Consider the following 27,513-nt stretch of genomic DNA (forward strand, 5'->3'; position numbering starts at 1 on the left):
CTCTCCAGTCCCTCATTCCTCCTGATTTTTAGCCTTAGAAGGCTTCTTTCATATCAGAGGATACAGCTATTTGCATATTTATGAGTAAAGCATTTAATCACTCCTTTTCTCTCTTAGATGAATGGCGGTGTCGTTTTCTCTCCGTCTAATCTTCCCCTCCCCCAACTGCACGAGATCTAATCGCTCCTCTATCTCTGTTCACAACTGCACTAACATTGTTTCTCACTCTGCCCCCTATATTTATTTTCCTTTCTTGATAGAATACTCATCCTAACAGTACTTACAGGTAAAAACTTTGACCCAAATTTTGGTATTTCTACATGCCTACAAACATCATTCTCCTTCACATTTAATTGAGGACATGATAGACCATATCTAGCTTCATAAGTAAGACAGAAATAGTACAGCTTAGTCCTTAGGAAAGTCAATACAGGTTAGCCCTTTGGAACATCAGTACAGGTTAGCCCTTTGGAACATCAGTACAGGTTAACCCTTAGGAAAATCAGCACAGGTTAGCCCTTAGGAACATCAGTACAGGTTAGCCCTTAGGAACATCAGTACAGGTTACTTTTAGAGACCTCTCCTGACCACCAGGTTTCTTTTCCTTATTTGTCTCCTCATCAAGTAATCTATAGAAAAACCCTTAGCCCTGGGAGTGAAAATTTATTTCTCGATGAGGATTCAAATCATACAGAGGCTGATTAGCAAAGTTAGGAAGAGGTGAGGCATAGGTCCTTTTAGGACAACCCTGAAGTTTCCTTTAGCCACCCAAGATGAAGAGCTTCCTTCCATGACTTTTTTTTCCTTGAATGTGAGATTTTTTTTTTTTGCATCCAAAAGTTTCAAACAACCTGAGCAGTGAAGACAACATCCACCCAAAACATGTGTGTGCCTATCAGAAAACTAAAATGAGTGATCAGGTACAATATGGACAAATACTGGCCTTTAGCAGATATTAAAAAATATTTTATCAATATTCTAACTGACAAATTATAATTGTATGGTTATGGGGTGCTTTCTTTTACTTTTCAGATTTGCTTTATCACTGCATAATTATAAAGATAACAGGAGTGTAATGGCTAACAGTGGCTAACTAGCTTCAGGCCCTCCTTTAAGACAATAGGCAGAGCTCATAAATGGACAGATAAAATAAAATTCTTAGGTGAAGTCAGGCCTGGAGGCCAGGAGAGGGGCTTCAGGATGTCTAGTGAAGGTTTCTGTGTACAGACGTCCATCCCCAGGTTGTGAGAAATAAGGAATATGGTCCACAGACATATGGCTTCCCAGATAAGTATGGTGGCACATGTCAGTAGTCCTACCATTCAGGATATAGAGGCAGGAGGATCAGGAGTTCAAGACCAGCCTGACATGAGAGTCTATGAAACAAACAAAAACAAAGAAATACAGGGCTTGGGTCCTCGTCTTTATGCTCTGTGCAATGTGTCTCAGTTGCTGTTCTCTGCTGTGAGAAGACATCATGACCAAGGCAGCTGACAAAGGAAGGCATTAAATTGGGCATTTGCTTGCAGGTTCAGATCATCGCGGTGGGCACTGTGGGAGCAGGCGGCAGGCATGGTGCTGGAGCAGTAGCTGAGAGTTTACATCTGACCCGCAAGACGGGGGTAGGGAGAGCAAGACTGGGCCTGATGTGGTCTTTTTGACCCTCCCCAACCCCATGACACACCTCCAACAAGGCCACGCCTCCTAATCCTTCCTTCACAGTTCACCAACTGGGAATCAAACATTCCCATATGTGAGCCTATGGGGGCCGCTCTCACTCAAACCACAAAACTACACAGAGGAAAGTCTGTCGTTAACCAGTCCTGCCAGAGGCTTCTTTTAGAGATTCAGAATTTTATTTGCCTTCACAACTCACGTGTCCCCATGGTCCCCTTACTTTCCATGCTAACCCTGTCCCCGTAACCTGAGCTTCCTATATCATATTAATACACGCACACACACACACACACACACACACACACACACACCAAGAAATGTTAATCACATGCTCTGCACCCACTTAATGAGACAGCTCTCCTTTTCATTTCTCCGGGTCCAGAGTAACCTTCCACCATCACTACCAACACAGACAAAGTCTGGTCTCCAGGTCACATGCTCAGGACTGGTAACTTTCAAGGTAGATACAGGTAGCTAAACTGGGTCACTTGCGCCTCCTTATGGCCCTGGGTAGAGCCAGGCATTCAAGATAACTTTGATCAGATCTGTCATGAAGCGATCCCATGTCATAGTGCTCCCTAGTGACAGGGCACAGCTTCTACATCAGTTGGCTCAGACTGACCACGTTATAAAGACTGTCCTTCAAGACAGCTGTAGAGATACCACTGTCAAAGAAGTTGACCTCGGTGAGCTGGATACATTGGCTCAGGGCAGGCAGGAGAACACTGAGCTGGGAGTTCCGTATCTTATAACACTTCAGTTCCAAAGTCCTTTGGAGTGGTTGTGACAGAACAGCCGAGTACAAGTGAACTGGATATTACCACATTCCCCAGCTTCAGGTGTGTGAGCTAATGCACATCAGTGGGGAAGATGGCGAGAGACTGATGGAAAAATCTGGCAGTGAGTGACGGAGAGAGGGAGAAGGTCTCCACAGGGATCTTCAGGCGTCTGAGCGGTGTTTTCAGAAAGCAGGAACTTTTCATATAAAGATGCTTGTAGTGGCATTTCATTTGTATTTTAGTAAATAAAGCTTGCCTGAAGACCAGAAAAATAAAACAGTCACACTGGCCAGCTTTACAGACCAGGCAGCAACAACACACACCTTTAATCTCAGTAGCCACGCTAGTTTGCCATAGAAACCAGGCGGTAGTGGAGCATGCCCTTGATCCCAGAACTAGAGAGGATTCTAAGACGGAAGGAGACAGCTCTCAGTCTCAGTCTTCATCAGTGTCCCCACAGGGAAGGAAGAGAAGGGTCAGGATGCTACCATCGTCCTTAGGGTGTGAATTTGTCTACCGTCAAAGGCTTCTTGAACAGTGGTAGAAAGGGCTCCCTGGGCAGAGCTGAGGTGACCAAGCCTCATCCCTCGGCAGCACCTGCCTTGCCAGCTCCAGGAGTGTGGATGAGACCTGGATGCTCATCCTGATGGAGCTCCAAGGGAGGAATCCTGGGGTACCAGAGATGGAGTCTGGTGGTCCAGCTTCTAATCTCTGCAGGGTCAGGCAGTGAGTCCAGGCTCCAGGACTCTGAACCCCTTTCCAGTTGTTTCGATATATTAATACCACAGGGTGTGATTAAGTCGAGCTAATTAATAGACCGGTGATCGTGATGGCCTACTAAATTCTTCTGAATTAGTAGGTCACGTGATCTCTAATAGTGGAGGAATCACAGAGGACTCATATCATAGCCTCATAAAAATAGATAAATCCAATAAAGTCAAAAGAGTCACACTAAGTCCCATTATAATCAAACGGACAAAGGATGGAGACTGAGATGCTTGATGCAGCTAAAGAAACCACTTGGTCTGTGCTGGCCAGGGTTACAGTTGGTTTCCTGCCAGAGGCGCGCGCGTGTGTGTGTGAGTGTGTGTGTGTGTGTGTGTGTGTGTGTGTGTGTTTAAAGGCAAACTCTATCAACTAAGAATTTTGTATCTGACAATAGCAGCTTTCAAAATGAAATAAAAATGACATTGTTCCCAAAAGCAGAGAAACTGAGGAGATCATAACTAACCGATCCACCGTCTGAGCAATGTTAAAGGGTGTCCTTCAGACAGAAGAGGACCCTAGAGAATAACTCAAGGTCGTATAAAGTTGCCTAATAAGTATAATGGCTTAATGTGACTCAGGCTGGTAGTTGCTCTTTTCCTTATTTGCTTTCAGAGATGAGGTATTGCTTTAAGAGATGGGTGTATGCTGATGAGTGCATGAGATACAAGATTGTAAGCGGTGAAAATACTAGGGAGGAGGAGATGTGTAGGAGGAGAAGATGTAGTATTGCGGCTACTGGTAAGCTAAATTGGCATCCACTTAACTGGATGGTTTTAAATGTGAGAATTTATGAAATTACCGCATAATGGTACAGTGCAAAATATTACTTAAGAATAAAGCAAGCTATTTCTCCTCAGCCACTGGCAAGAATCTCCAGTCCTCTCCAGCCTTTGGGTGGTCTGCCTGTGACATGGCTTGATGTGACCCTCTTTCACTTACTGTGGTTAGAGTTTGCTGAGCGTGGATACGAGGGTTAGTGCACTTTTACAAGATTTGTGAAGTGTCTAGTCATCTTCTCTTCATATATTCTTTATCCATTCTTTCTACTGAGTTCTCTTTCTCTTCTCTTATAAAATGTAGATTACACATGGCTCAGCTCAGTTAAAACTTCTCCAGCTGAACTCTAAGGTTCTATTCATTTTCTTCGTTTTATTTATTTTTCCCCTTTCTGTTCTCTTTTTCAAAACAGAGTTTCTCTGTGTAACCCTAGCCATCCTGGAACTCACTCTATAAGATCAGGTTGGCCTCGAACTCAGAGATTCACCTGCCTCTGCCTCCTGAGTGCTGGGATTAAAAGTGTGTGCCACCACCGCCAAGCACATCCTTTCTTTTCCATAAATGTTAGTGTGTATAGAGTTGAGCAGTTTTATTGCTGTATTTTCTGCCTGTGAACTTTTTACAAGTTTCTTTTACTTTGAATGATGTGCATGTGTGTCTGTTTACATGTGGTTTTGTGTGTGCAGAAGTAAGGATGTCAGAGGAGTGCAGAGGAGGGCATCTGTTTTGTTTTTTGGTTTCTGTTTTTGTTTGGGGGGGGTTGTTTGTTTGTTTGTTATTTTTGTTTTTCAAGACAGGATTTCTCTGTAGCTTTGGAGCCTGTCCTGGGACTAGCTCTTGTAGACCAGGCTGGCCTCGAATTCACAGGCCTGCCTCTTTCTCCCGAGTGCTGGGATTAAAGGTGTGCACCACTAGCGGCCAGAGGAGGGCACCTGATCGCCTAGAGGTGGAATTACAGATGGTTGTGAGATGCCTGGCATGGGTTCTGGGAACTGAACTCATGTCCTCTGCAAGAACAGTTACCATCATTAACCCATGAGCCATGTGTCCAGCCTGTCTGTAAAGTTTTAAGATTCCAATCATCTTCCCTTCAGGGTTCATAGCCTTGCCAGTTTCAGTCCAGGTTGGTGGTGTTTCTATAGACACCGTGTCTCTGTGTCTCTGTGCATGTCCTGGGATTCACTCCATCAGAGAAGAGACAAGTCCCCTTCTCTCCCAGATGTCTAACCTCTAGGGATTCTACTTTGTCACTTGTGTTTAGACAGATGAAGAGGTCCATGAGTCACTTATACCTTGCAAAAAGAATTCTGAATGATTAGGTAACATATTTTGGGCTGAATGCATACTCTGAATATGCCAAGCCCTATGATCACTAGCAACAGAACAACAAAGAAGTTTTCTTTAAAGCCTTACCATATTTGATCCTTCGAAGTCATTAGCAAAATATGATCCAGTCACATCTGTAGGCAGACTATTCTGTCCCACCAATCAGCTCTCTTCCCAGATGGCTCCCAAATAACCACACAGAGCCTTAACATTGATTATAAATACGCAGTCGATAGCTTAGGCTTGTTACCACTAGCTCTACATCTTAAATCAAACCATATTTCTTATCTATGCTCTACCATATGGTGGGACTTTTTCCAGCATGGTATATTCATCTTTTCCACCCCCACCCCCCATCTTCTGGCGACTCTGCCCTTCTTCTTTCCAGCATTCTCTCAGTCTGGCTCTCCTGCCTAAACTCTTCCTGCCTAGCTATTGACCAGTTGGCTCTTTATTAAACCAATGAAGGCAACACATCTTCACAGTATACAAAAAAAAATATTCCACAGCATTTCCCCCCTTTTGTCTAATTAAAAAGAAAAATTTTAACTCTAACATAGAAAAATTATATGCAACAAAATCAATTATCAAATAAGAATTATAGGTACAATATCCAGTCTATTTGTATTTGGCAAATTTGGAGAAAATGCTCTATTACCTATCTTATTTTTATAAGTTTAAAGTTTTATATCTAATTTTTTTTTCTTATCAGAACTAAGAAGAACTGTAAGTCTAACTATTTAGTCTTTAACTCTCTCAAAGACCCCAGAAGGGTGTAATATTACTAAATGACAGAGACATCTGGCTACCTGAACACACAAAGTTCCTCTCCAATGTTGGGGCATCCATCTTTGGTCTACAATCTTACAGACATTTCTGAAAAATGGAATTTTGAAGGACTGACCTACCTCATCTTGGCAAATTTTGGCAGTCACTTTCTTTGCATCCTGCTGGTCCAGATTAGACAGCATATTATTAGAAGTCAAAGCAAGGCCAGCTTTTTGTCCAACTGGCTGGCTTTGCCACAAAGAAAGCAAACTCCATATGGAGGTTTCTCTATGCCTGCTATCTTCTTTTGAAGTAAGTTAGTGCTGCCCAGAACAGGCATGCCTCACTGTCATGAAAAGCCTTAGGTTAGTAAACATCTTAAATGCCATAGTCTGTAGGTCTTTGAAGTGTTTGTAGACCATCTATCAATCTAAATATATTTGTTTAACCTTGAAAGCACACCTAATAAGACTACAAGTTTGATTATTATAGATGACTAACTACTAATCTATATTTCTTAATTATACATCACATTTTTAAAAGAGCTGCATAAGCACAATACCCAAAACAAGAGTAGAAACATACATGCAGTATAACAAAAATAACTTTAAATTTGTATCAATAAACCAGAATTCATACCAATGTAAAATATTTTGAGATTAATAGTTGATTTTTGCATTAAAGTAGATTCAAAAATCTACACTTTTTATCCTATCATTTTTATATCCCCCATATTTTTTCAGAAAAATATCCTTGTATCTAACCTCCCTTGTTTAGTTTTTTCTCTTACCATAAACAAAAATAATTTACAACCAACCCCCTAAATGATGACAAGCATCATCCATAACCTATCTTTTGGGAATGTGATGTTATTTTCTCTAGACTGCTCCCTGTCTAAAGCTTCAGACTGAAAAAGCAGCTGGGTGTCGTAAGCAGAAATTGATGGGCCGTTGTAGGAGGCGTCTGGGTGACAGCAGTGCTGATGACATGCCGGCCACCTGTCATCAAAGCTCCGCTATCTCCAGAATGTCTCCACGGCTGGAAGCACAAGAGCACAGCTCCGCCCTTGAACCTCTGTGACAGTGTTCAAACCCTGAGATGTGCCCGCAGGCTGTCGGTGCAATGAGATGTCAGTGTTCTGAAAAGGGGACGGTTGGTTGGCCCTACAGAATGTGCTGGATTCGTCGGAGAGCTCAGCACGCTACATGAGAAGTCCTGATGTGGAAATGTACTCTTGGGATCTCTACTTATTTGTACCTTACGACAGCTTGGGAGCAGTGACCTGAACATATATAACATGCTTCTCCAAACTTCTAAGCACACAGCTGTAGAGTGTGGTGCGATTATTAGGAGTTATATTTAGGCAGAGTGGTCTTAGTGGTGTCTCTGATAGAAGGATCCTTAAAGGAGTGGAGGGGACATGGTGACAGTTGCCCGTAATCCCAGCACTCAGAAGGCTGAGGACGGAGGATGGCAAGTTGGAGACCAGCCAGGGCTACAAAGAAGGAGATCAGAGAGATACAGACTCACGTGGCAATCCCCTGAAGTCTGTCTTGGCTCTTTTGTTCTTTTGTGGAATGGAGGCAAAGCTGCCGTCTGCACTGATGGTTGAGATGCTGAAGGATGTGCAGCTTAGTGAAGATGTTTTAACATCTCCGAGCTTGTGCCTCGTGCGGAAAATAAAACCCGAGTTTGCAGAGGACATGGCCCTTTCTGCTTTCCTGTTTCATGACACACACAGCTGCTAATCATGAAGTACAGACGTGATGCAGGATCGCATCCTTGCTTAAGTTCAGAAGAAGTAACTTTCTTCTCATATTTTTATCTTTTTACTACATCCAACTTGCTTCAAAAGATGTGAGGAGAAACAGTATTTGGGGGGGGGGAATTGCTTTTATTTGTTTGGGTTTTGTTTTTTTGTTGTTGTTGTTGTTTGTTTTGTTTTTTTTTGAGATAGGCTCATAGTGTGCCCAGATGGTCTTGGAACTCACTGATTAGCCTACGCTTAAACTCACAATCCTCCTGCCTCAGTCTCTCAAATGCAAGGATCACAGGTGTGTACCTGGCTACAATAAAACCTTTCTAACTGGCACCTTGAACTATTTCACGAGAGGAAAATAGGTTAAGAACTTTAAGAAGAATCGTGGTAAATATAGGAGGTGGGGATGAAACAGGATGCTTTAAAAAAACATACCAATTCCTAAAAGCAATAGCCATGTATAAAATAAGTGATTAAAAATGTCAACGCATGATTACTTTAAAAAGGCCCAATGAGGCCTAGTAGATTTGTAGTAAAAACAGCTTCAGAAAATTGGGAAGCTAATACAGGACATGAATGAGAAGTTCAGCAGAGAGAGGGTGGAACAGGAGGGTCAGAATCACTGTCTCCACAGGCCCAGGGGATGCGAACCCTGAAGAGATTAATGAGAACCCAAGCAGATTCCAGTCTGTCTTTCTGGTGTGATCACTACCCGCGGGCCCCTCAAGATAACAGTGACAAACTGAGCAACTAAACATTCACAAACAACAAATGCCTCGGTGAGGTAAGACAGAAGTCTAGAAGACGTCTGTGAGTGGAGTCGTCAGAACACCCAGGAAGAGACAGGATTCACCATGGCAGGAAGGACTAAGCAGAAGGAGAAGGCAAGCTGTCCGATAAAATCACTAGCTGGAATCTGCAGTTGCTACAAGAAGCAGGTGTTAAAACTGCCTTCGCCAGGCCTGGTGGGAAGAGAGGCTTCACTGAAGTCCAGTGTAAAACGACTCTAACAGAACGGGCTTGCTGAGGAATAGCAACGGACTGTTTTCTCAGAAGAAATCCTGGGACCAAGGAAGGAAGTTTCCCCACCAAAAATGAAGCTGTTGTTTAAGGGCAAGGCTAATAACGATCATTTGGCTGAATCGAAGTGGCTATCAGGAGTCATGCTGCACAGCTGCTTAGGAATACAGATAGACAGACGTTTTGTCTTTATGAAAACATCTAAATATTTGGAAAACCTGAAGATAGAGAAAGAACTAAAGGCTGTAGAAAGATTAATAAAATAACACCAGAAAACTACCAAACGCCACTTGGGAAGGAAAGGGTTATTCCACCTTACAGGTTATAGTCTATTATCAAGAGAAGCCAGGACAAGAACTCAAGGCAAGAGCTTGAAGTAGAAACCATGGAAGAATGCCATGCACTGACTTGCTTCCGGGCTACCTTTCTTACATAGCTAGGCCCACTGGCCTCTGGACAGCGTGTAGTGTGCTGGGCCTGCTACATCAGTATCCATAAAGAAAATACCCCCGCAGACATGCCTTCGTGAAGCAGTTCCTCAATTTAGATCCCCTCTCCTCCAGGAGTGCAGGTTGACAGGTGAGATGAGCCCTAGGTTCGTTTCCGTTGCTATGATAAACACCCTGGGAAACAGCAGTTGAGGGAGAGCAGGATCTAACTCGACTTACAATTTTGCACTACACCCAGTCATTGTGAGAAAGCCAAGGCAAAAACTTCAAACAGCAAGTTACATCACTCCCGCAGTCAAGAACAGAGGGAAATCATTGTACACATGCTCCCTCGCTTGGTTACTAATGGTCAGATCAATTTCTCCATTCACACAGTTCAGGGCATCTTGCCTCGGGAATGGTGCTGCCCACAGTGGGCTGAGTCTTCCCATATCAATGAACTTCACTGAGACAATTCCTACAGACTTGGCCACAGGCCTATCCGGTGGATGTAACTCTCTCCCAAAGTGATTCTAGATTATGCCAAATTGACAATTAAAACTAATCATTACACCTGGGCAAGAGGCTCATAAAAATACCATATAGCCGTGAGCACAGTTTACTATAGTCAAACAGCCAAATGTACATTACACAGAAAAGGGTTTTAAATCTATAAAAACAAATGCACCAAGTAGTAATTAGTAGTTAAGAATATCTTCATTAGAGTAACAACAGATTTCTATTAGAGGAAAAAACAGTATAGGCTAGAAGAGAATGGAATGATGTATTCTAATTCCTGAAAGAAAATAAGTGCCAACAAAGAATGTGACAGTAATGAAGGTGTCTAAAAGAAACTTCCAAAATAAGCAAAATTTGGAGATTCATGACGACCAGACAAGACATACAAATGAAGCTAAAAGTACTCTTACTTCTGACAGTGAAAGGAGGGATACCGCCATCGTGCGAGCGTGTGGAGGGATACCGCCATCGTGCGAGCGTGTGGAAGGTAAACCCTACCCAAAACCTATAAATGAAAAGACAAACAGAGAATTAACAAAGAATCAAATCACAAAGTTGAACAAGAGAGAAAAGAACAAAGAACATGAAAACAATAGAAGAAAATCAACAGATGACAAGAACAAGTCCTTGTCTAAGTGTCCTTTCCTTGGATGGAAGCAAGCTAAAGTATCCAGTCAAAAGAAACAGATTGAGAAAATAAAGAAATAAACAAACAAACTTGCGCTGCCTTCAAGAAACTCACCTGCCCAGAGGACACGCAAATAACTGAAAGCGAAAGTATGGAAAATGATATTCCAAGCAACTGAAAAACCAGAAGAAAACAACAACGCCTATATTTATATCTAAGAAAACAGACTTTGAAACAAGAACTACGCAGAGACAAAAATCACTAGCGATCGCAGCATCAAGCCAATAAGAGACAGAGGAGGACCGTAAGTCTGCATGTACCCAATTTTATAAAGCAAATCTGTTACCAGGTCTAAATGGGGAGATGGGCTTCAATACAAAAAAAAAAAAATGTGGGGAACTTTAACACCCAACTCCTATTAATCAATCAATCAATCCAATTTTAAAAAATCATACCACAAGGGCTTTGATGATCTGAGTGCCTGGTCCGTCGCTCTGCATCTGTGTTGATGACTGTGGACCCTATTGCCATCAGGGGCCATTCAGATGTCCACGGTCTGTATCACCACCTCGGCCATGTTGGTGTCCTAGGGCCACCCTGCAGCTGGGGCCATGCCAATCTGGGTGGCCTGCATTGCCACAAAGGGCCATCGTGATATCTGGGCCCAAACTGCTGAGGGCCACTTCTGGGTCCGTGGTCCTGCTGCAGCTGAGATCTGGGTTGATGTGCATTGCCCGCGTTACTACAGGGACCCAGGGGAATCATGCATGTTGAAGACAGGGTCCTGCTATGCAAGCCTTGCCCCTCACTGGCCCTGGGAGAGTCAGCTACATGCCATGCCTTATGGAGGTGATCCCAGGAGCCCTTGACTGCCCAACCCTGCTAGCACCCAGGCATACATCCAGGGCTTTGAGTTGGCACTCCCTGACATCTACCCCGTCTATGACCTGCTGCAGCAAGTGAAGGGACTGATCCTGTGGAACCATAGCCACGGGCTCTCCATGACTCAGGGCAACAACAAGATATCCCAGGAGAGATGCAGTGAGGGTCCAGTATTGATGGTGTACAGAAGCCAGAGGCCTTGGACCTGACCCACAACTCACTACACAATGACTGTTTGCAAACAAGGCCGTTTGGACAAAAGTCTGCTGGGAGACACCCTGCAGCTCCCAGAGCTCCTAAGACAAATGAAGAGGAGATGGAGAGGTGGGAAAGACGGAGGAGCTTGTTTCTTGTTCGCTTGTCTGCTTTTGGTTTGTTTCTTTTGTTTTAATGTTTTTTAAATTTTTTATTATTTTTTATTGTTTTTTATTGAGCGATATATTTTTCTCCACTCCTCTCCCTCCCCTTCTACCCTCTCCCATGGTCCCCATGTTCCCAATTTACTCAGGAGATCTTGTCTTTTTCTACTTCCCATGTAGAGTAGATCCATGTAAGTCTCTCTTAGGGTCTTCATTTTCTAGGTTCTCTGGGATTGTGAATTGTAAGCTGTTTTGGTTTTTGTTTGTTTGTTTGTTTTTGTTTTTTGCTTTATGTCTAAAAGCCACTTATGAGTGAATACATATGATATTTGTCTTTTGGGTCTGGGTTACCTCATTCAATATGATGTTTTCTAGATCTATCCATTTGTCCACAAATTTCAAGATGTCTTTTTTTCTGTTGTGTAGTACTCCATTGTATAAATGCACCACATTTTCCCTTATCCATTCTTTGGTCAAGGAGCATTTAGGTTATTTCCAGGTTCTGGCTGTGACAAACAAAGATACTATGAACATAGTTGAGCACATGTCCTTGTGGTACAATTGAGCATTCTTTGGGCATATACCCAAAAGTGGTATTACTGGGTCTTGAGGTAGGCTGTATCCTAATTTTCTGAGAAATCACCATACTGAAATCCAAAGTGACTGTACCAGCTTGCGCTCCCACCAGCAATGCAGAAGTGTTCCCTTTACCCCATATCCTCTTCAGCATAAGTTGTCATCAGTGTTTTTGATCTTGACCTAAATTTTTTATTCTTGTTGCTTTTTAAATTTTCCTTTGTGGGTTCAATACAAAGGTGAAGGGTGAATATGAAGGGATTGGGAAGTGGGTGGGATTGGGGTGTGTAAGTGAAATTCCAAAAGAATCAATTTAAAAAATATGCTAAAAAAGCATCAAGAAACTTCGAAAAAACCAAGCAGCATTTTTCTCTGCACAAGTAAGATTTCCTGTGACTGCTCCTCCCATTCAGAGAAAACAAGTCTTCTTAGACTGGGCACAAGGCACAGTGGTGATGTGTGTCTTGAAGTATATTAGTTAATCCCCTTCTTTATAAACACTCATCTACATCTTTTACACACTAATTAAAATTACTGTCTTGTTTCAAAATGTTGCTTTTTCTCTCAAAAATATGTTTAGAAAGACAAAAATCTGCTGCACCCTTTTGTAATAAGAACCTAGAACTGAGCCAGAGACACGCCTCATCTTAGGAAGCTGTAGATGGACACACACGCAAGTTTCAAGACATCTTTGAACATAAATGACTACTTGCTAAACTGATCCACTCATTCTAAAAAAATAAATAAATAAATAAATAAATAAATAAATAAATAATTTTTGTGGGGTTGCAAAACTTTGCCCAGCACGTAAAAGCACTAGCCACACAGGCCTGGTGATCTGCATTCAAACCCTAGGTTCCAGAGTCAAAGCAGAGAACCAATACCCAAAACTTGTGCTCTGACCTCTACACGTGGGCCATGGCCCCCATGTCATACATACACCATGTACAAGCAACAGTGATAATAATAAATGGGTTGTTGAGCTTATTCAGCAGTTAAAAGCGCTTGCTGCTATTGCAGAAGACCTGGGTTCAGTTCCCAGAACCCACATAAGTTGGCTCATTTGACACCCTCTTCTGACTTCTGAAGGCTTCTGCACTCATGTGGTGCACATACATATTCTCTCTCTCTCTCTCTCTCTCTCTCTCTCTCTCTCACACACACACACACACACACACACACACACACACAAACATTAAATAAATAAATATTTTTAAATAAACTTCTATTTTAAAAGGCTTCCTGAATTCCCAGATTATCAACAAAGTATTAACTTGCTCAATTTAATAAACAATAGCTTAGATTCTTCCCTGAGAAGAATAAAGTTAAGAGCCATGTGCATATATAAATACATAGGGTGGTGATACGGGATGTGTGTGCAGAAGAAGCACAATACACGTCAATACCCAGAAGGCCCCATGCTTCAGGAGGACAGACGGACAGGTGAGAAGACAGCACACACTGCAGGGACGTGGGCCCTCTGCTAGCACGGGAGGCTTGGAGGAGCACAGGTGCGAGTGACCAGCCTTGAAGGAATCAGATAAATGCTTCCTGCAATTCTTCCCGTCTGTGACTCGACCTGTACCTAGCAGAGCTCACACCTCTAAGCCGCCCTTCTTCCCCCGAAGGCATACCTAGTGCAGGGCTCTGGGTGGCGTTCTCTCAATCAGAGCTGCTGGCCAATAGACTGAAGTCATGGTTGACCCAGTAGCCTATATTCTCCTGTTCCGCTAGCTGAGCCAGCCTTCTCCTAAGCCGACAGTAAAGATCTGTGTGCAGAGTCATACTGCCTGAGAGTCCTGGACTCCATCGGACCTGCTGCCTACTGACAGGAGCCATGAAGTCCCTATTATCCACTCTTGTGATCCTCATGCTCCTGGCCCATTTGGTCACAGGTAAACGCAAAATCTTGGGGCGAAAGTAACGAATGTTAGTCAGCCTGGAACAGGATCCTGTACATGAATCCCTGGTGTCAAGTGAGCTACGGGGCAGGAAGCTCACTGGAAGAGAGATGAGGTTTGTCCCAAAGTTCCTCAAGGTTCTCAGAGTAGAGCATTATCTGTGATCAGAGATGGGGGAAGGGAATGAATCCAGGACCATCGCCTCCAGAGGCAGAGGTACTTCTGGCATTCAGGACTCCCCCGTCCTCTCCCTTGGGGCCAGTCCTGTTCCCTTCTCTTGTTGGCCACGAAGATGCCCCTGTGGTACCACTGCCCTGTGCCTCACAGATGCTGTAGTTCTGATTCCTGGTTCTAGGACTGGAACATGGATGAGGAGAAAGAGGCACTATATGTGGACACGGGGAACAGTTGGTGTCTGTAGCAGACACTGTTCTGTCTGTATCAGACTGTTCTGTCTGTGTCAGACTGTTCCGTCTGCATAGGCAAGCCTCCTCTTTTTAATTGGTTGGTTTGGTTTTGATTCAGGCTCCTGCGCTGTAGACCAGCAGGCTTTGAATTGGTGGTTTTCTTGCCTCTACCTCTGAAATTCTGGGATTACAGGAGCACACCACCACATTTGCTTTGCTTCATTAATTAACTAACATGTTTTGAGATCGGGTCCTGCTAGGTGGTCCAATAGCTTCAAGCTCACGGTCCTCCTGCCTCTGACTCCTGGGCACTAGAATTTGAAAAGTGTGGCACCACCGTGGCTTTTCACTTTTGCGGAGCTGGGGACCACACTCAGGGACTGATACTCGATAGGCTTTCGGCATTGGACTAGATCCACAGCTGTATTTTACTCCTGACTGACACACAATTATACACATTTATGTGCGAGCATTGTAAGTAACACCACACAACCTTACTGAAGTATCACTAGGAACGTCTCTGATCCTATAGGCAAACAGTAGAAGTTCTATTGATCCATCCAAGGGTTTCCTTGCTCTTGCATTGTCTGGCATATCTATTGCTAATTACTTTCATCTGGATTTGTGTTTATTCTTCTACTGCAGATTTCTTACGAGTATTATAGAACACATTTTCTATTTATATTGTTTAAATACCTTGCAATGTGTTCATTTCCCCCTTAAACTTTTACTTAAGGAGCAAAGTTTTCTTTCGCAGAACGCTGCTCCAGTCCTCGATGGAGGCTGGACAGCGGACAAGAGGTGTCAGTGGTACATGCTGTAGCAAAGACTGCTCCAGCCTCTGACTGTCCACCACACCACACCCTTCCGTCTGTGACTCTGGTCTCAGTCTGTGGCTAGTTTTCTTCTTCACTTTCTTGTTGCTTTGCTGCCTCCTTCTCTCTCTCGCCAAGTTCTTAGACAGAAATTGAGGCAGGGGTTAATCACAGACTCTCCTTAGGATCCATTTACATTCTAACACGTGATCAGGTAAGTCACCGTTATGTGTAATGTGGACACATACACAGGCAGCACCTGAGGGGCGTCTCCCTAATACACATGAGGAATTCACCACTAGGCATGATGGTTACTCAGGAGACTGAGGCAAAAATTCCAGGCTACCTGAGCTGCATAGTGAAATGTCTCAAAACAACAATAACAAAATTATAGAATGTACGTATAGCTTAATATCATAGAGGCATACACAGAAAGAGATAGCAATAGAGCTTGGTATATAGATATGTAAGAGAATTTTATACCTATATTTCCAAAAATTTCTACATTTTAAAGATTTTTTTAATTTGGTGCTTATGAGAGTTTGCTTGCTTGTGGCTGGGGGTGGGGGTGAGACCTCCAGGGTGCAGTACCCACAGAGGCCAGAAGAGGGCATCAGATCTCCTGGAACTGGAGTTACAGACAGTTGTCAGCAGCTGTGTGGGTACTGGAAACTGAACCCGGTCCTCTGCAAGAGCAGTGCCGAGCCACCTCTCCAGCCCCCTTAAGTATCCACTTTTAACAAGGCAATATGTAAAACAAGTCTAGAGTCACAGTCTGTCACTTGTAGGACCTCAGAAATATGGAAGGACTTTGCAAATCTCAGCAGTCACCAATAAAAGCCCTGGATGTGTATTTTGGCAATGATGAGAGAAATGCCTGCAATGGTTCGTGTATTCCCTTTTTTGAATGTGTCATTGTTTCTATTGGGGTGTTTATTTATGTTTTTGTTGCATTTCAGGTCGCAGATTTTTTTATATATAAAAATATTTTCTATATTTTTCCATATGAAATGCTGTGTAATGGGCATTTTGAGTGCGGAATTCTGCTTCTAGAAATGACAGGCCCTTCCACATATGTGCACATAAAATTAATCTAATTTACTCTTCAGGGAAAGTTTACATGATTAAGAAAAGTAGAACAGCAACTAGAAAGAACCTGGAAGACACAGTGCTCAGAAGATGGGTGCTGCTGATGTGGTTTTTGAGAGGGTCTCTCTACACAGCCCACACTGTCCTGGGACTCACTTATGTAGTCCAGGCTAGCCTGTAACTCAGAGATCCGCTTATCTTGGTCTTTGCCTCTGAGTATTAGGCTTAAAGGTGCTGACCACCAAGCCCTGCCCAGACTTTACCTAGGCCGGCTCAATACCCAGGCCTGATGGCTCGCTCTCCTCTCTGCAGGCAGCTGGTATGTGAGAAAGTGCGCGAACAAACTGGGCAACTGCAGGAAGGCGTGCAGGAATGGAGAGCTGCCGACGAAGCCTGCTACCGGGATGTGCCCCAAAGGAAAACACTGCTGTGTTCTGAGCCTCAAAGTTGCTGGCTGTGGTGGGGCCACCACAGAGGAAGCAAGCACGCCGTCGGAGGCGTGGGCGGCACCGGGGGCGGGACCTGGGGCGGGGGTGGGACCGGGGACTGGAACTCCGACAGTACCGGGGTCTGGACTTCCGACAGTACCGGGGGCTGGGACGCGGTCGGGAGCGGGAGCGGGGACGGGGTCGGGAGCGGGAGCGGGGACGGTGACCCCAGCAGCGCCGGCAGCAGCTTCCTCAAAGGGCTCCACTGCTGCTGCTCCTTGAACGCTACTGCCTCTGTCTCTTGATCTAATACCCCTTGTTGATTAAAGCAAAAGAGGCCGAAGCCAGTGTTGGTCTCCTCTTTACACCCCTTTCCCACGGTGCCTGCTTTCAGGCAGGTTTGCCAAGACACCTTGTCTCCTCACTGTGGCGGTTCCAGGGTTGGGAATCCAAATTAAAAAGAGGCGGGGCACACGAGGGTTTAGTTCCTCTCCATTCAGAACTGAGTAGTAGAAGCTTGTCTTCCTAAACATCAGACACAGACCTTCAGTAGGCCCCTGAACAAGAGTGCAGAGCTTATGTGGACGGAAGACATGACTATGGAGCGGCTGCACAGACCCTGGGCCTCACAGGCAGTCCTGACCCACTCCAGCTCACGAGGGTGCTGGTATTAACAGGGGTTGGCTGATGGAAGGCTTCCTGCAGAAGCGATTTTCTATGAATAAAAGGCAATATTTTCTGTGTTTGAAATAGGATCTCACTACATAGACCTGGCTGGCCTCAAACTTGGGATTTTTCTACCTTAACCATCCAAATGCTGGTATTACAGGCATGTGCTACCAGACCCAACCACCTACATATTTTTTAAATGACTGGAAATGAGAAAAAAGAAAGAAAGAAAGAAAGAAAGAAAGAGAGAGAGAGAGAGGGAGGGAGGGAGGGAGGGAGGGAGGGAGGGAGGGAGGGAGGGAGGGAGAGAGAGAGAGAGAGAGAAAGAGAGAGAGAAAGAGAAAGAGAGAGAGAGAGAGAGGAAGGAAGGAAGGAAGGAAGGAAAGAAGGAAGGAAGGAAGGAAGGAAGAAAGTAAGTCCCCAGCGGGGGCTGGAGAGAAGCCTCTGCATTGCTCTCGCAAAGAACTGGGGTTCAATTCCCAGCACCCACATGGCAGCTCACAACCTTCTATGAGTCCAGTTCCAGGGGCTCTGCCTCTTTCTCTTCCGGCCTCTGGGGAACCAGGCACAAATGTGACACACACACGTGAGCGCAAGCCAAACACCCATAGATATAAAATAAGTTTTAGAAAAAAAAATCACCCTGAAGAGTCCCTCGGTGAGCATCTTAATGTTGGACTTCCCCAGCCAACTCAGGTCCTGGCCCAGTAGTCTCACTTCTCAGAAGAGCAAACCTGAGACAGACTCAGCTGCCTACATCACAGTGTTATCCATAATCATAGTCTGCCCTTGGAACCCCTGAATTTTAGCTTTCGGCTTAGGCAGGAAGGAAGAGATCTCGAAGACTTTGGTGTGGTCTGAAGACTGGGCAAGACACTCACGGGAAGTAGCAGGGTTTCCCGAGTGCTCTGTCCCTCCAATAGAGCTTGACTCGGAGCATCCCAGTCTACTCTTCCTCCCTTGGCGATCGCTGGATAGAGAGCAGGAAGTGTCTTGAGTTTTAATTGAGTACAGGTGCAGTTAGGGTGACAACCCAAATTATTCATCACCTGCCGCATGTCCTCCTACCCACAGTGCCGTACCTTCAGGCCCAAAGACCCTGTATTAAGTCTTATTGATGAAGTAAAGGGACTTCTTGATGGCCCCAAGGATGCGGAGAGTTATTGGAACCTTACCTTCACTTGTTGTAGCTCTTCCCCTGGGAAACAGGTTTCTGTCCTTCTAAAGACATAGCTACGGTCTATGGCACAACAGGGAGTCAGCATTTCCTCCTACACCCATGGCTGTCTTTGCAGGTAGAACTCACAAACGAACAAAGCAGGGTGGGCCGATGGAAACGGGTCACGTCGGCAGAGAAGGGCAGAAGGAAAGGAAAGCGTATGATCTTTGGGGTCATACATCTCTAAGGTCAGTTCTGTCCCATTAAAAGTTCACTTTTAGACTAAGGTCAAGTGAGCATGTGTTTTTGAAGATGAAGAATAGAAAACGCATGTACTCCATTGAGGGTGTATTATATTACATATATTGCATTTGCAAGAGTGGTATGTTATGTTAAGCACATTGCAGGGACTTAGTTAAGGTAAGTTGCTCATTCCTGGATGAGGGTTAGCAAGAACATTTCCTGAGGGCCCTGCCTGCTGGACCATGGCTGCCTTTCGTGGGTATGTGTGATGATTAGCCCTGCTTCACCTGAAGGGAAATGCATTACCATGCAGAAGAGTGTGAGAGGTGAGGGCCACGGGCTCTCTTCGGATAGCCAGATGGTCTCTTAAAGGCTCTTGAGGGCACTTGATGTGCTTTCTCCTCAGTAATTAACTGGATCACTGCCTCAAAAATACCTCAGACCCATGAACATTTTGAATGTGGGCAGGGACTCTAAGCTAAGTACTAATATAGCCTCCTGTCTTCTTGCCTCACACCTCATCCTTCCTCACACCATGCTTGAACGTAAGCAGCAAACTGCCTTCACTGCTGCGATATAACCCCAGAGGAAACTAGCAATAGAAAGAACAAGCCTCAACATAATACAGGCTACACACAGCAGTACTATAGGCAACACTATACAAAGTGGAACTGAACTGAGAACATTACCACTAAAATCTGAAGTTAGATACAGGTGTCCACTGTCTTCACTCTTACTCAATATAGTGTTTGAAGCCTTAACCAAAGCAATAAGGCAAAAAATAAATAAATAAATAAATACTGCGTAGGGGGTGCTGGAGGAGATGTCTCAGCAGTTAGCAGAGGTCTTGGGTCTGAGCCCCTGCACTCACATGGTTCACAACCATCGACAACTCCAGTTCCAGGAGATTTGTTACCATCTTCTGACCACTACAGGCACCAAACACACACATGGTACACATACATAAATGCAGGCAAAAAAACTCACACATAAAGCAAAATGAATAATTTTGAGTATTTTAAAAAAAGGACACAAATAGGAAAGGAAGAAGTCAAATTATCTGGATTTGTAGACAACGTAAGTCTGTACTTAAAATACTATATATATATAGCCAGGCAGTGATGGTGCACACCTTTAATCCCAGCACTCAGGAAGCAGAAGCAGGCAGATCTCTGTGAGTTTGAGGCCAGTCTGGTCTACAAGAGCTAGTTCCAGGACAGGCTCCAAAATTACAGAGAAACCCTGTCTCAAAAACAAAATACAAAAACAAAAGCAAAAACAAAACAAAACAAAATAAAACCCTAAATATAGTATCTTAGTCATTGTTCTATTGCTATAAAGAGAAACCATGGGCATGGCAACTCTTCTAAAAGAAAACATTTAATTAGGGACTTGCTTACAGTTTCAAAGGTTTAGTCCATTATCATTATAGCAGGGAACATGGCAGCTACATCCTGATCTGTAAGCAGAGAGAGAAAGAGAAGTAGAAAGAGAGGAGAGAGAGAGAACCTGGGGCTGGCATTGGGCTTTTGAAATCTCCGGGCTTACTCCCAGTGACACACTTCCTCCAACATGTCCACAACTCCTAACCTTTCTAATCTTTCACATAGTGCCCCTGCCTGGTGACTAAACATTCAAATGTATGAACCTAATGGGGGCCATTCCTATTCAAACCACCACAATCAGACATCTAAGATCTGATAAATGTTTCCAGAAAAGTAGCAAAACATAAAATCAACATAGTAAAATCAGTCTTAGAATGATGGGAAAGTGCAGGCTTATCTAGAGTCTGGCTGCAGCAGTCTATGAGGCTGGACCATCTGGGCTACTTGTCTTCCGTGGTGTCTGGTCCTTTTGCTCTGAAAGCCCACAGACTTTCATGGTAACATACATATCTGCATTAACACAAGTATGGAATGTGCAGTGTGCACAAGTCAGCTAAAGATGAGTTTTTTCTTCTGTGTTTGAGGTGAAAGGATCTGTCAACTTTATAAGTTCCTTTGGACTGTTTAACCAAACTGTAATATAAACCTCTATCCACGTCATATGAAAGGACGGCATGTAATAATAATCCATGTGGACTCTGTAGCCAACAAGATTTACCATGTCTCGTCCAGTCTCAGAGCTGCCCCATGTAGAGGGATCAGCATATACATTACCTGTCCTGTAATCTTTCTTAATTTCTTTCTTCATGTATGCGGCCAAGATTTTCAGGAGGTCTCCCATGATCAAATCTGGTCTTTATTAATTTAAGAGGAATTCATAGCATCTTGTTTACTGTGGAGAGAAAGGCGTAACCTCTCCCCCAACACAACACATTTCCTGACTTCCACTCTGAAGTTAAACCATCCTTAAAATACATAGGCTGGTGTAAATCAGTCGTTTTCTTTCAACAATCCAATGTCTCTCAGCAGCTGCTGTTTTTTGTTCATTAGCATTTTAAAAATTCAGAGTCAACAAAGAACCATACAGGATCCAGATGCCCTGTGTATTTCCCGTTCTTGTGTGGCTTATTCTTCTTATATTACTTTACTCTTTCTTTAAAGATTTTACTTTATTATTTTTTGCCTGTTTGCAGCATTTCTTTGAATGCCTGAGCCAAACCTTAAACTACTAGGCTACCCACTGAGCAGCTCTGCTCAGCCCAAGGCACTGGCGACTGACTCTGCCCACTTCGGGTCCATGGGCACCAGATTTACCCTCCTTGCTCTGGGAAGCTGTTGGGCCTGTGCTGTGGCAGGAGTTTCTGTCTAGTCTCCCATTCTATCCAGTAGTGTACCATTCAAGGGTTCAGCTGTGTAGCAGGGCCTCTTAAAGGAGCCCCAGACCTGTACACCGCAAGCAGTGGGCCCCCTGTATGTGCCCCACATTGGTCGTCAATTGTCATTTGACATTCTTTTGGGGACCACCAGCTCCCAAATGACACCGAGACTTTTATTAATTACGAATGCTTGGCCTTACCTTAAATTTGTTTACAACTAACTCTTATAACTTAAATTGGCCCATTTATATTAATCTACGTCCTGCCACATGGCTCCTCCGTAATATATATCTGCTTCCCTTCACATCTTGCTGGCAAATTCCACACATCTCGATTCATCCCCCTGAGTCCCTCTCTCTGCCTGGAAGTCCTGCCTAACCTCCCCTGCCTAGCTAGTGGCCATTCAGCTTTTTATTAAACCAATCACAGTGACACATCTTCACACAGTGGAAACAAATATCCGGCAACAACTCCTCTCCCCAAACTCAGGCCTGTGGGTTTACTCTTCCCGAAGATAATGATCCAGAAGTGAGGAGTATCTCCACCCACAACAGCACCACATAAACCCAAATTCAGCTCTCTTTGCCGCCTATTCCAATATGCTGAGATGACAAGACCCACAGTTTCTTAACTTCTGAGATGCCTTTCAGACTCGAATAAAGATTTTTGCCAAATCTTTTGACTCCTGTTTTAACCAAACTGAGTACTTGTGGGAGGTGGAGTGGACAGTTCTAGAGCCTCAGAGGACCAGATACTGTGTTCCCTTGGACAGGCCTGGAGCTTGAGACCCCAACATCCCACCAGCTGCAGAGCCAGGTCTTGTGGTGCAGTCCATAGCTTCTAGAGAGGAGTCCAGGGTCTTGGAGAGTCTGTAAAGCACTGGGTTTTACTGAAACGCATGTGATCTGGGATCTGAGTCTACACCCTTTTCTCCTACCTCCTCCAAACAGAGATTCTCTGTTTTCTACGCTGCCTGAGGATGGGGAAGGATGGTGGGGACTCTAAAACACCCTGCCCACCTTTTTCCTTGCTTTTTTCTTCTGTTACCAGACAGCTGCTGGGGGTTCTTTAACTCTAGATAGAAGCCTGAGTGGCTGAGGAGCTCTTTTCAGGCTGATCTTTGAGGGCTCCCTTACCCTTTAGCATTTGACAGCAGTGAGGGAAAGCAACAGCTAAGTGGGAGCAGTAATAGGTGGCGCCCTCTAGTGTCCTGAGCTAGAGTGTCTAAGCCCCTTGGTCAACAGTGAGTTCAAGGCCAGCCCAAATAACGTAGTGAGTCTCTGTCTCAGACGTTTACATTTCCAGTTAAAAAACAAACAGCTGATGGAAGAGGGTGCTGAAGAGATGATTCCGCCATTAAGAGCACGGACATTAGGAGCTGGCTCCCTGCTCATCCTGCAGAGCCCCCAAGTTGGGTTCCCAGCACTGGGCAGCTCACAACTTCCTAACATTCTAGTTCTAAAAGATCTGACACCGTCTCATGCCTCCGTGGGTACTGCACTCATGTGTACAGACCCACACCACACACACGCACACACATACACACACTCACATATACACACACATATACACTCACACACATACACACACTCACATATACACACACATACAAATACACACATATACATACACATATACACACTCACACACACATAGTTAAAAAACAAAAATATTTTAAGAGGACTGGGGCTGTAGCTCAGCACACGTGTCTGAGGCTCTACACTCAATTTCCAGACCCACGACAAAGGGTTATTTATGGCCGACCAGCACTGTAAGGAAAGCAGCCCCCACCGTGTCCACACAGACGTTTCTGTTTTGTTCATCAGGAGAGCCTTTCCCATTATCTTGAGCTTCAGTCCTTTCATTCTGCTCGTGACAACTTCTTAAGTGCAGCACACCTATAAGACCTTAAAAGCTGCGGTATTAAACAGATCACTCAATGCTTTCAGACATCCTGAGAGGTTCTTTGTTTAAAAATCGAGCCATCTAGACATTCTAATTGCTAGTAAGAGAGGAGATGGTGAGGAGCGTGGAGAGATGGCTCGGAGGTTAAGAGCACTGGCTGCTCTTTCAAGATTCTGAGTTCAATTCCCAGCATCCACATGGTGGCTCACAACCATCTGTAACGAGATCTGGTGACCTCTTCTGACATGCAGGCAGAACACTGTACACATAATAAATAAATTTGTAAGAGAGAGAGAGAGAGAGAGAGAGAGAGAGAGAGAGAGAGAGCAACGCACGTAAAAGGGGGCGAGATTGCATCCTAAGCCTCTTGCCAGCTATCTCTCTGCTCATCAAAGCTGTTCCGGTACATGTTAGGAAAATGCTCAGTTATCTTTCCACACTTCAAGAAACTCTTAGTTGTTAGCAAAAGCCATGTTGTATCCTCATAGCTTCTTAGAGACATGAGAAATTTCACTGGAGAGTATGAGGGAGTGGATGAGATGGCGCGGCAGGCAAAGGAGGTGCTTACTGCCAAGTCTGATGATGTGAGTTCAATCCCTGGGTCCCACAAAGTGGAAGAAGAGAACCGACTCCCTAAAAATCGTCCTCTGACCTCCACACACTCACCACCATGATACACGCATGTCGCGAAGCTTACCCAAGTATGCATGCACAAGCACACACTAAAATACCCAAAATTGTCTTTGATTTTTTTAAAAACAAAAAAAGAAGAGAAATACCTGAAATTTGAGAAATGCCATCTTGGGTAGAAAGTGCAGAGACTACCTGCCACCTCTCCCAGGGTTCATTTGGCCTTGGTGTCCCCATTTCCGAGGCAAAACACGAGCAGTACAGCAGCTATGCATTCACATTCACGTTATCCAGAAAAGGAGTGGATACAGGCAAGCGTGTCAAACTTTATTATGTGGGGAACCACGTTCACAGGAGGAAAGCGGCTGCGGCAGCCCGCAGGGTTCCACAGAGCCGTGGAGGACAAACGGTCCATTCAGATAGTGATGGTGAAGTAGGTGATGGTGGGCAGGATTACATAGTCTTGGATTTCGTTTGACTTCTCCTTGGGTTGGACCGGCTGCTGGTGGAGGATTTTCTGCTTTTTGTTTTCCCTTTCATTGACGCAACAGTATTTGGCATGCAGGCATCCCACCTCTGCTATCTCCCCCATTTTGCATTTCTTCCTGCAGGAGCCTGCTACATTGTTAAAGCATCTTTTGGGTTTTGCACCATCTGAACACAGGAAACGACATTGAGCAGGGTTAGTTTCTGAGGGAAAGCAGAGGTGCAGCTGGATCTCACACTCACAGGGGTAACAGACAACCACCCTCTGTCAGCATCTCCTCTGTCCCAAAAGGAAACCTTATGCTAATACAAGGAAACTCAGAACCCCCAAATTTAGGGCATTCAAGGGACATTAGGAGCTGGCTCCCTGCTCATCCTGCAGAGCTCCCGTGTTGGGTTCCCAGCACTGGGCAGCTCATAACTTCCTAACATTCTAGTTCTAAAAGATCTGACACCATCTCATGCCCCCGTGGGCACTGCACTCATGTGTGTAGACCCATACTTGCAACATTACAGACACACAATGGATTCAGACATGCGGCGTCACAGACTCTCACACACACAGCATCACAGGCAGGCCTTTTGTGTTTCACACTTGTAGGCTGCAGGCATCATCCTTGCCAAGATCTCATTAGTTTTTAGCCACAGTTGCTCCTGAGAACCCCTTCTGCTCATCCCTGACAAATTCTCCAGAACCTGACTGTTCTCTGTCTCACTTTCTTCTTCAACTCAGATAAATGTCTTAGCTAGTGAGCACACAGTTTGATGGATACCTTTCCCCCTGGAGATCCCGACTCTCTCCTACTCATGCACGTAGGTCCCAACGTCTCTGTCTAAGCCTTCATTTCCCTCTCTGTCCAAATCAGATCAACCTGCAGAATAAATGTGGACAGCAAAGACGTGTTCTCCCTGTTCTCAAACTTCATAATGAGCAACATTCTTGAAGACGAGAGGACTGTATTTTGAGGGCCATGAAAACACAATGCGGCTCTTTGCAAGCAAGGCAGAAGAGAATCCTAGGTGCCGGACTTCCTTCCGCCAATAAGAGGCTTTGCATCTTTGCATCTGAGCTACAGATGTTACACTCACTTGCCAAAAGAGAAAAAATAAGGTTCAAAAGAAATAATTCTCTCGGTTAATTAGCTACTTAATGATGAAGAAAGGCTTTCGCTTGTGAACTGTTCACTTCACTGATGCAGCCCAGGTTAAAAATGAATTTGGGTGAAAATGGGGGTGGCCAAAGTTCTCGGGCAAAAACTGCTGAGCATCCTAACTTTGATACCAGATGATGAGCTGATTGGTACCTTCTGCAAGGTTGCCTCTTACCTCACTGCTTGCTCTCTGTCTCCCAGGCACCAAAGGCACTACTGATGAGGCTGGCCAGCTATCAGCTGTCCTAACCACCCCGCCCCGTCACCACCAGCACTAGCATCCCCTACTTCGGGGTGCATTTGGACAAGTTACCTGTCAGTACCACAAACAGCAGAATAACGAGAACCTGAGGTAGCTTCATGTTTACAGACCCTCCAGAGACAGCGGGGTGTCCTGCAATGCAGCACCGCTCAGAGCACCGCCAGCATGCCACGCTTCGGTTTTAACTCGCATGAACAGAGAGGGAGCCCAAGCTCAACCCCACCTACATCCCCAAATTCGGAGTCCACAGTCACATAATGTTCCATCCTCTCCCACCCACTCCCTTTTCCTCAGGATGTGAGCCCCTTGCTGAGCTTGCTCCTCCTGGCTGTCAGCCCACTTGGCTCAACGTTGGTTGACCATATTCCCTGGTTTGGATGGGCCATCCCTGCTTTGTGGTTATCATTGCTTCTCACTCACCAAAAAAAAAAAAAAAATCCAAAATAACACATGGCATTAGATTAGAATCCATGGGAGACTGGAGGCAAGATAGCCAACGAAACAATGCTTTAATTCATAAACTGTTTTGGCCACGCCCTCAGCTCAACAACCACCTTGCATTGTTTAGGAAGCAGCCGTGCTGAGACCATTTCTATTCCTAGTTTCCTCCTGGTGACATTATTAGACCTTAAGAATAACACTGATCACCTGCTTCAGGCACTCACCCCAAGTCTGGCCATCCACCTGGCTAGTTCTTTCAAGTTCCTGCGCTGTCAAATTGCCATCTGGATTGGGTACAAGGAGCACACAGCCTCCTCATTTGCAAAGCTCTTCACAGCTAAGTAGCCGGGTTCCTCTTGAGTAGGCTGGGAAAGAGAACGAAATCTTGCTTTACAGATGTGGCCAGTTTTTTCGTGTTTTTTCTTTTTCTTAAATCCCCCGTCAACAGATTTACTCCCACCAGCATCCACAGACACACAAATCGTTTCGATGCCTTCCTTACAAATAGATTTTAAATGTGTTTCATTTCTGACAAAGCTTCTCTGGATTCTACAAGCTAAATTTGGAAGAATGGGAGGGCTAATCCTCACACAAGAAGACTGGGAAAGTTGAGGATATTCGTTTGCTCTTGCTCTCAATGGCAAGTCTATTCTTCACTGGCATTAGAACCAGCTTCTTCTGGATTCCAGTGTACACTGGGGACCAGCTGAGACATCCAACCTTGTGTAATGGACAATTACTGAATTCATGGGGAGCCATGGTTGGATTAGCTGGACCACTGACTGTTACTCACTCTAATAAATCCCCTTCTATATATAGAGAGATTCATCATGTAAGTTCTGTTACTCTAGAGAACCTTCACTAACACAGCATGCTAATAAAATCTGCCACGGATGAAAT

General features: G+C 44.6%; 1 protein-coding gene across 1 annotated transcript; it reads right to left on the reverse strand.

Moving 5' to 3' along the window:
- Window positions 1-24,688: 24,688 nt before the first annotated feature.
- On the reverse strand, window positions 24,689-26,272 carry Defb128 (defensin beta 128). The gene is made up of 2 exons (XM_048445528.3): window positions 26,224-26,272; window positions 24,689-24,927 (listed from the first exon to the last, which is right to left on the reverse strand). The coding sequence occupies exons 1-2, from the start codon at window positions 26,270-26,272 to the stop codon at window positions 24,689-24,691; spliced, it is 288 nt and encodes a 95-aa protein (XP_048301485.3).
- Window positions 26,273-27,513: the final 1,241 nt, after the last annotated feature.

The sequence above is a fragment of the Myodes glareolus genome, chromosome 10 (assembly GCF_982192425.1).
Source record: "Myodes glareolus chromosome 10, mMyoGla1.1, whole genome shotgun sequence".
NCBI classification, from domain to species: Eukaryota; Metazoa; Chordata; class Mammalia; order Rodentia; family Cricetidae; genus Myodes; species Myodes glareolus.